This window comes from Typha angustifolia, chromosome 13 (assembly GCF_048772165.1).
Source record: "Typha angustifolia cultivar Huaian chromosome 13, ASM4877216v1, whole genome shotgun sequence".
In the NCBI taxonomy this organism is placed as follows: Eukaryota; Viridiplantae; Streptophyta; class Magnoliopsida; order Poales; family Typhaceae; genus Typha; species Typha angustifolia.
This window is the reverse complement of record NC_133251.1, coordinates 5,111,905-5,121,951: the sequence shown is the minus strand read 5'-3', so window position 1 is coordinate 5,121,951 and position 10,047 is coordinate 5,111,905. Positions and strand designations below refer to the sequence as shown.

At 42.0% G+C, this 10,047-nt stretch overlaps 2 protein-coding genes across 2 annotated transcripts; both read right to left on the bottom strand.

Annotated features, from left to right (window-relative positions):
• Positions 1–474: 474 nt before the first annotated feature.
• On the bottom strand, positions 475–5,897 carry LOC140773950 (protein AUXIN RESPONSE 4). Its single transcript, XM_073116745.1, has 3 exons — positions 3,509–5,897; positions 956–1,194; positions 475–872 (listed from the first exon to the last, which is right to left on the bottom strand). Exons 1-2 carry the CDS (start codon positions 4,715–4,717, stop codon positions 985–987), a joined length of 1,419 nt encoding a protein of 472 aa, XP_072972846.1. The 5' UTR covers positions 4,718–5,897; the 3' UTR covers positions 475–872; positions 956–984.
• LOC140772811 (photosystem II 5 kDa protein, chloroplastic) lies at positions 5,898–6,224 on the bottom strand. The gene has a single exon (XM_073115004.1). The coding sequence runs from the start codon at positions 6,222–6,224 to the stop codon at positions 5,898–5,900; it is 327 nt and encodes a 108-aa protein (XP_072971105.1).
• Positions 6,225–10,047: the final 3,823 nt, after the last annotated feature.

Below are 10,047 nucleotides of genomic sequence, written 5' to 3'. Positions count from 1 at the left end.
ATCATCTTCTATAACCCTAACCACATAATCACGTTAATCCCACCACCTCATAACACAGTTGCTCATTGTTTCATTCATAACTTATGATATATTATCCCAATCGAGATTTCAATTGCATTGGATTCTTAACTTTCAAATGAACAATACATTCGAATCTTATATCACTTCAATAGTTGAATCAATCTCTATTGCTTTCACAAGTTCTATGTTAAATTCTGTCCAGATTAACAAATTAGACAAACAATCATTTTTTTCGAGAACAACCGTAACATCACCTTGATGAAGAATGAGGAAAGAACTAGCGAGCTTTTGTGAAAATAAACTGGATGCAGTCACCTCCTAAGATGGTTTTTGATCAAGCCTAAGTGAACCGAGCTCTCGTGCGAGCTAGCTTTGCCGAGCCCATGGACCTTTTTTGACAGCGCTACTCATTTTAACACCATCACAGAATAATAGAAGATTTGCTAAGCAATCTATAATTTGTGAATCCACTAAGCTTGATTAACCATACAAAGGGTAATTTTATCCACCATTTGCTTTGTCAACGACCTATTCTTAGCGATTAATTGCCAAAAATATTTCCATATACGCTATCGCATATGGCATATGAAAGCAGCTTGATTCGTTTACATGATGATTTCAAACCAAGACATATGTAAATCTAGAGGCGTTTACTTTAAGCTGCTACCCATGAAGATGCATCTCCAAAGAATCGCATTTTGATTGACCTGATGATTGCAGACAGTTGCCTAAAATACCTCGTACAAGAACGGATTACAAACTGGAGCTTCCTCCCAACCAAGAAAAATGTTTCAAAAGCTCAATATAGCCTTCCTCCTCGCTCGTCCTCTTCCTAGTGTTTTACAAAGAGGCTGAAAAGAAAATAGAGAACATAAGCTACTTGTAGAATGGTGAAATATTACAAGGCTGTTAAAGGCATAATCCTTTGACTAACCTCCCTAACGGATCCCTCTTCAAGGGGAATCATCCCATCCATCCCTGACCAAGGCCATACATGTTCGTATAACTTGCTGGATGTCCATGGCCATGATCATGACCATGACCATGGTCTGCTTCTTCAAACATATTCTTGATGTGCTCTGGAAGAGGTTCGCTCTCTGTCTGCCTGATGGACTTTGGCAGTGAAGTTACAAATTCGACAATCCTTTCACTTATCTCCTCTGCTGCGTCCTCCTGAAACCACCAGCAACATTAGCAAACCATGCAGACCTTTCTCATATATATATATATTGGATGAAAGAAGAAGTTATGCTTGACTTCCAAGGAAAAGATTGTTGGTCGGCTCAATTATGATAAGATCATTGAAACAGGATTACTATTCCAAAACTGTTGCCGATAGGAGAGTCAAGCAAGTTCAGATTGGCATGTGATGAACTTTTCCTCAGTGAGGATAGACAGAAAATAGTTTAAGATAGCTAAAGGAATGTAAAACTTTGGCTCTCTAACTAATTATGTGCATTGTTATGAATAAATACCTAATATATAGACTTGTAGGTCTCTATCTAAAAAACAGAAATTAGGGCTCAACCGTCACTGCAAGAAAACCTGATAAACTCTACGCTATTAGATAGTACAGCTGAATTGGGCTAATCATTTAATATCATTAATAATCTCTGTCAGGTTGTGACCCTTTTTTCTTCTTCTTTTTACACTATTTGTTCTGTTTGCACTGTACTCTACTAGTTGGCTTTCTTTTCTGCAGTTGTACATGCCCCGTATTGTCATTCTAACACATCACGGTGTCTTACCAATAATATTAGCAAATCTTAAGCATAACTTCCAAGATTCGAGCTTGTTATAGTATCAGTGATTAAGCAGTGATTGTTTTGAACCGAGGGAGTGAACATGTGCACAGTGATTGATCAACATATGCTTTAGTTAAAAATATGGTGTCTCCTGCTAAATTGGTTAACCTTTTTACAGTAGCTCATTATGTGATGTCATGTTACTATGTCATCTAACCAAGCATCTTTGATAGCCTCCTCCTTGCATCACAAACTGCTTGTCTGATACTCAACCACCATCTACTTTTCTTTCCTCTTAAGAGGTTCTAGTGGAGACCGTAGCCATTGGTATGGAAGAACTAGACTGGATAAAAATGAAAATGTACAGCTAATTCAAGATTTATTTGTCTGAAGTAAAGATTCACCCATAAGCTAGCACTTGAATCTTAGTACATGATAGGGAATTGTTCTTTGGCTATTCATTTTGTCAAAGCTTATCTAGAGACCTCTCTGTATGACCTCAATTTACTAAAACCATCAAGAAGCACTAATATAGCAAACTCTCAACTATTTATTGCTCACATGAATCAGACAGAAATCATAAAAAAGATGGGAAAATGAGATAGCATCAGTTGACAAGTCAATATCAAAAGGAGAGGTACTAAATCCATAAATTTTCAAAGTTTTTGTAAGAAGAGAAGCTCAAATAGACACCAAGGCTGTCAAATTACTAATATTTCTACAATTAAGATGATCTGGCTACCAAAGCAACATGACAGGTTATAGAAATGGAGGTCTAATCCATTCCAGTTTATCTATAGGCCGGATAAGAACTACAGAGCAAATCTAAATAGACTGATTCAATTTTATCAATCTTCATATTAGCCAACTCAAAAGGAGGAATCTTTTTTTACCTAAATTGTTATTTCTTATAAATAAGAAAGAGATTGAGACAGAGACTCTAATATTAGACATCCACTTATCTATCCAACTTAGAATTCTATTCAAGGTAGGATCCTGATTTAGTAAGTGAACTACTATAAATAGCCTGAGGAGGATAATTGGAGTTGCTCATGCAAAGATGTACCCACCAGCAGGATGCAATATGGACTATGAAGTTAAGAAAGGAGAAATAATAGAGCAGTAAGACGTGCGGATGGATTGTGAGAACATGCAGGAAGAAAGAAGAAATTTTTTGAATGTCTTGTATTAGGTCTTTGCTATAGACACCACTGTTGATGCTCAGATTCTGTAAGGGTAACTATTGTATGCTGGTCTTGCAAGCATCTTTTCTTCACCATACTGCCAGCCATACCTCACAGATCATCATGTGAAAGAAAAACTCCCTATTACATTTATGAGGTTTCTTCGGCTTTGTAGGCAATGTCAATCCATGTGCTCGTTCATAGACAAGGTTGGGCCTTGATAATGGAAGACCTACTTAAGATGAGATCGGAGTGAGTGTATTCTGCATATTGCTTAGGCAACCTGAGTGTTACCTGGTTTCCCTTAGTTGAAAGGTTCCACAGAGACATGTCTGTGTGAGTTTGTTCTGTTTTATTCTCTTTAGTGGTTTGGAATGTGTGAGACCTATTATTTTGACAAATTCATCTATTCTTTATCCAAGCATCATGATTCCTTAAAGTCCACAAATAAAACTAATTTGACCTAACAAATTAATCACAATTTATATCAAAATGTCTACAATCAGTGCAATCTTTATCTTGAATTGCCAACTTATCAACCTAATATGCACAACTAACCTGAGGCCAACGCCCGCCTGAATGGTAAGCAAATTTTGCCTGTGAAATGGCAGAAGCAGACCGCCGCCCTTCATCAATCCATCTATCCGACCACGAATTTGACCAGAGTACCTGAAGTGGCATATCCTTCGCTTCCTCTGAATCTATCCACTCTCCCAAATTAAAGCTATAATTCAATCCCTTCCCAGCCGCAACAACAGCCTTCCTTCCATCCTTCCCCTTCAAAAGAAGCCTATAAGCCTCTGCAGCTGAATCCTCCATGGATCTCGAGCAACACAACCTCATCAACCCAGTGAACATAGAGCGCGACCTCAAAATCATCTGCCCGACCAACGGCACACCAAGAATCCAGGAAGGGAATGCTGCGGACTCTGCGGCAGAATCCAGAAACGTCACGCTCCGCACTGACGCCGGATTCATCGACACATAGTTCACCCCAGGCCCCAACGCCGAATCATGGACTACCAAATGGATCGGCGCCAATGCCATTGAGTCAATAACCTGCTTGATGACACGGCCCGTCTCCGCCAACCCATCTCGCGGAAAGCTCTGCCTTTTAACCCCGATCTCTTCATACGGCATCTGTCCCGTCTCAACTAACCGATCGAATGCCCAAAAGAGACCCTTTTCCTTAATCTCACTGTAAACATCCCATAACCCACCAAAAACCCCACCCCACCTCCCACTCCCCTCCAACCCCATCGCGTCGGAGAAACCCGAGCCAGGGAGATCGACGGCCACAGCGCGAACGCCACGGGATGCGAGCGAAGGAAGCATTTTCCTAAAAGAGTAAGAGTTGCAACCGAGACCAGGGACCAAGAACACGGTTTCGGCGTCTCGTGGGCCCTGTTCGACAACGAAGACTTGGATCGGAGGAAGGTAAGGGGAGACGTGGACTTTGATGAGCTTGCCATGGGAGTGGTGGAGAAGGAGGTCTTGGGGCAAGGAGAGGAACCAAGAGAGCTGGTCGTTGTTGTTGGGCTGGAAATGGGAGCGGAGGGAGGAGAGGAGGAAGGAGAGGAGGGAGACGGAGACGGTGAAGTAGGCCCAGAAGGCGAAGGCTTTGGAAGGAGAGGAATTACGGTTAGGGTTGGTGAGATTGGTGGGTTGAGGATGAGGAGGTCGAGGGAGAAGGGGGGATTTGGGGTTTTCTTCTTCCTCTTTGATTTCTTCTCCATTGGAGGAGGAGGAGGAGGAGGGTTCGGCCATTGATGATGGCAAGAGTGTGTGGATCTTGGAGAGAAGTGAAAGGGAGAGAGGCAGCGTGGTATTGAAAGTGGAAAAGCGTGCAGATGAATACTACTATCTTTATATTATATTTTTTTGTACGGAGAGAATGTGAGAGAGAAAAAAGAAAGAGGAGAAGAAAGATGGAAGCAATGCTTCGTTACACACTAATTACACTGGAAGAAAGTAGAGATACCGTTTGGATAGCGAGAATAATATAAAATTGGAGAGAAAGAGAAAGTGGGATAAAGGAAAGAGGAGAAAGCATAAGAAAGAAAGAAAAGAATTCCCTCTCCTCTTATTTACTTTAAAAGAGGAGTGAGAGAATGAAAAAGAAAATATAATTTATTTTCTATTTTTCTTCTCTTATTTACTCTTTGTCATTTTCTCTTATTCTCTCTATTCAAATAGAGTATAAAATATTATCCAAATGATATTAATATATTCTGACATGCAAAAGAACTCTCCATTTTGCTTATGTTTGGCACAAAATTATTACTTTTTTTTATAAAATCTTTGCAACACTACAAGAACTTTCATAAAATAAGCAGATTATTCAACTAGGAATACGATGCCAATAAAATCATACTATAAAATCATACTCCGATGGTTAAAATGACTTATATTGTACAAGTTTTATCTTATATTCGAATGCAGGTCGCATATATTTAACTAAACGATCATTAGATTCACATTTCTCTGTAACAAAAAAAAAATTGAAAACAAATATAGAAAAATTCTACTAAATAAGAAAACAATGGTTACCCACACCATCAGAAAGGTACAGAAGCAAGATAACTTTTACGATTATAAATCTGTCTTTCATACCCTCAGCAAACGTCTTAGGTAATTAGGATGCAGGAGAGAGTCACTGCGGTGTTCTGCTAAACAAGAGATTTCTCCCTGTTCCAATTAGGAACGATGATTCAGGAATTGTTTTGCAAAGAACCCCAAGAATAAATAACAAGAACAACAACAACAACAAAAATGTGGATTGATTAGCAGATAGATGCTAGACTTGCATTGACGACCAATTTAATCAAGCAATTTTGGATGAACACTAGATGCCAATACTAGTCTTAGCTTCTTACATTCAAAATGCCCATATTATGATAAATATGTACTGCATATTACAATCCCCCTAAGCCATGCAGGAAGACCCTCACTTGTGGCAAGCTTTTGCAGTTGGCATGGTCACACACACAGGAGCATAGAACTTCTTAGCCTCTGGTGTCCCAGCCTTGGGCACCTCCCCTGCGATAGCAACACCGTGAAGTGACCCAATGGTGGACACTGCAGCCGCCGCGACGGCAAGCATGGCGGCACGCCGGCCTCCGCTCCCACCGTGTTCGCGATTGTCGACATCGTCGCATTGGACTTTCGACGCAGCCTTGGCGATAACAAGGCTGCGGCGGCGGTTGACCGATGGGCGGTCAGCGACGGCGGCACCGGCCGTGAAGGAAGCCATCATGGTGGTGAGTGATGCCATTTCTAGATAAGCTCTCGAGTTCTCTCACAAGATGAGGTGGTTGGTTGTGCGACTGAGGTCTACTGTCGAACAGTTGGTGGGTGCTCTCAGCTGGATTAAGAGCTGGATGTGGCAAGCAGAATATAGGGTAGGGAGAGAAGCACTTGTTATCTTATCCTTTTAGAGTTGGTGCAGCCAATGGACGAGTCCCACGTAGGAGCTTCATTGATCATTCCGTGTATGAGTGGTACCAAAGTGGATTACATGGGAGGATCAAGTTAGAGCATGCCACGCGGAGGAGAAGGGTCACGAAAGTAGAAATTAGTCGGAGCAATTTGGTGTGCCCCACTCACCTTGTAAGTGATCCAATGGTGGATCTCTAAGGCTCTTCTCAGATTGAAGGACAAGGGATAAGTTGACGGTCGACCTTTGTTTAAAGGGTTTACTTTTTATTTAGCTCCAGTTCACTTCAGAAATTTTTTTTTAATTTTAAAATAACAGCTATATAATATAAATATTATTCATCAAAATTATATATTATACCACACATTAACTTAATTAATAGTTTACTCTTAATATATATCCCATCAACCTACTTTATATCAAATTAAAAGTATTCATGGTTTATAAAAAATAAAATATATATTTTCTATCTTTTCTTTTACTTTATATCACATCAAATTTAATTATTAATTTTATTTTAGAATACAAGTAATACAAGAATAGTTATTCCTATAATAAATATCTCATTTTAGGAATAACAAAAATAAATATCTATTTTCGAACTGACTTTATTCCTAAAGTAAATGAGGCCTAACGTAAACCATCAAGGAGACCAACATATATAGGTAAAACTCGACTGGGCAATGGCTATCATGAGATAATTCAGTGCCTACCCACATTATGAAATCATCCACCTTGACCGAGCTACATCGAACCACTCCTCTCTTCTCTTTACATTACAGCTTTCCCTAATAAGAATGGCTCGACCATTTTGGTTCAAGCTATTCTAGCTCGAGCTCGAGAACAATGAGCATGTTGTCAACGAGGTCTAGATGAAAAATGCACGTAGGAATCCGCTCCATGCATTCATGCACAAGGTGGCTACCTTGCTTAGCGCTTTACGTGCGTGGCAAAAATAAGGTGATAAGTTGTCTACAAGACAAATTGGTGAGGACCATTCAATCCATCTAGCAGCTGGAGTGCCTCAATGCGTAGGAAAACTCGGATGAGGTAGGGCTCCTCAACCTCAAGTGCTTGTACAACTATGAGTCGATGATCAACATGCAGATAAATATTAAATGGCTCCAAAGATCTTAGCTCAAATGAGTCTAGGAGGGCGATAGGAACACAAGGTTCTTCCATCTCATGGCCACCATCCACAGGCAACATAACTACATACCTGGGTTAATGAAAGAGGAGAGAACCTGATTCTAGGACCTCGACGAGGTGAGCTCTGCCTTTTTGAGTTTCTACCACCAGTTGTGGGGGGTCAAAAGCTAGGTCGAGCCTCGCAGATTCTCAATGGCCAAATCTCCTAGTACTCATGACTAAAGATGCTATTACTCTCACTACCCTAGTCACTCATGATGAAAGCAATCCTGTGGAGCATGTCGAGAGGGAAGGCTCCGGAGCCGGATGGCATCCAAGCCAACATCTATATCAGGTACTGGTCCATGATCGGGGAGTCTCTACAAGACAATTAGCTTCTTTACCTTAGTGTCCTTGCCCACCTAGTGGGGTGATACATCATGCTCATCCCCAAGAAAGACCAACTGCAGCAAGTGAAAGACTACCACCCTATTACCATGTGCAACATGGTTTACAAATCATTGCTAAGGTGCTCATGGTGAGGCTAAAGTCGTTCCTGGCCACGCTCGTTGGGATAAAATAGATGGCTTTCATGGCTAACCGTAGTATCTCAGACATGGATTTCCCAGAATAGTGGTGTGCTTGTGTGCGAGCCTTCATCATGTCACCTCGGTTAGCTCTCCTAATCAATGGTTGCCCCAATAAAAATGGATCTCACCTAGCCACAGACTCTAGCAAAGGGATCCACTATTGCCATACATTTTCATTTTAGTCTCATAGATCTTCTCAAACCTTCTGATTCAAAAAATGAGCTTGGGTGAGCTCATTGGCATTAGGGTGGGGGAGGTGCAACTCTCACACCTTCTCTATGGATATCCTTATTATGGCACAAGTCACTCGTCACAAATCAGAAGATCCAGATGGCCAAATTTAATCTCTTTCTTTGCGATCGGGTCAGGCCAGAGCTTGCTAGCCAACTTGGAGAGTTGTTGCATTTATAGAAGACCTCTATGCCTTTCAATTACTTGGGGATCCTTATCTCGGGCAAAAGGATTAAAGTTAGGGAACACCAACTCTTAGTGGATAAGGTGGTGCACCGGTTGGCAAGATGGAAGCATACCTTCCTCTCGATGATGAGGAGGGCTACCTTAGTGAAGGCCACACTGTTGGCCATTCCCTCTTACTGGATGGGCTTGACTTGGCTTCCGAACATAATGCTAGACTCCATCTCGCGCAAGGCAAGGGTGTTCCTTTGAAATAATGGCCATGGCAAAGGGTTACACTTGATAGGCTAGGTCAATGTCATTAAGCCGTCGGCGGAGGCAATTGGCCATTCATAAGCTAAAGGTGGCTAGATCTGCTTTATTAGGAAAGTAGGTCTTTAAGGTTTTCAATCAGTCCAACTCCCCTTGGGTGAGGATCTTGACGGCTAAGTATGGAGAACTTGACCCCTAGGCCGTGAAAGTGACTCCGAGGGTTTCCTAGCTATGGCGAGCTCTCAACCGGATGTTGATGATCCTAAAGCTTGGGTGTAGGAAGCTGATGGAGAATGGCTGCACAACTAAGGCACCCATCGTGCCGTGGTTCTCTACTTTCCCTTAGTGCAAGAAGTCTCGCACCATGCATCCTTCCCTCCTCGACGAAGACTTGATGGCAGCTAATCTAATGGATAGGAGTAGGTGGAGCTCAGAGAGGCTCACTAAGAAGGAAGGCAACAATCTAGCTTATGACATCTCGTCGTTCTCTTTGGGTGCCACCACCACTGCCGACACCTAACTTTGGTGGTCGCACCCAAAGGGAGAACCGAAGACAGGATAAATGTACACTACCCTGGATCTAATGATGGATGGGGTGCGCAAATGATGGGTAGAGCTCTGGTGCATCCTGATGGCACCGAGGGTGAAATCATTTTGCTAGAAGCTTGAATGGAGGCTCCCCATTCAAATCTACTTGCAAGCCAAACATGTTGGGCCAGTGAAGGGTGGGCACTCTATGGGGTTGAGGAGGACATGTGGGCATCTATTTTTTTAATTACAAATTCAGCTCGGATGTGTGGCAAGGGCTACATGACGGTCTGCATGAATCATTGCATGTGGTGAGCCTGGATTGGCTAAGTGTTACATGACAACAGGACTCGTGGAGTCATTATTAAAGGGGTCATAGTTGCCACCTTGTGGTATATCTAGAAACAACGTAATGCAATCATCTTTGGGGAGGTTTTGGTACAACCGAGGATGGTAGTCCAACTAGCCATGCAATTGGCCAAGGAGTATGATGGCTCTGTTAAGAAAATCTTAGCTTCCATGGTAAGGAGGAAAGCCGTGTGACGAGCTTTGAAATCGGTTAAGTGAAGTTAAAACATGGATGGCGCTTTCAACGTGAACGACTATTAAGGAGGGGCTGGTGCAATGGTTCACAATGAGGTAGGGTTGATGCTTCGGGCGGCTTGGGAGCCTTGCCCAAAGGCATCTGCTCTTCACACTGAGGTCTGGGCTATTCGACTAGGGATCAACTTGATCGAGGGTGGGAGAAA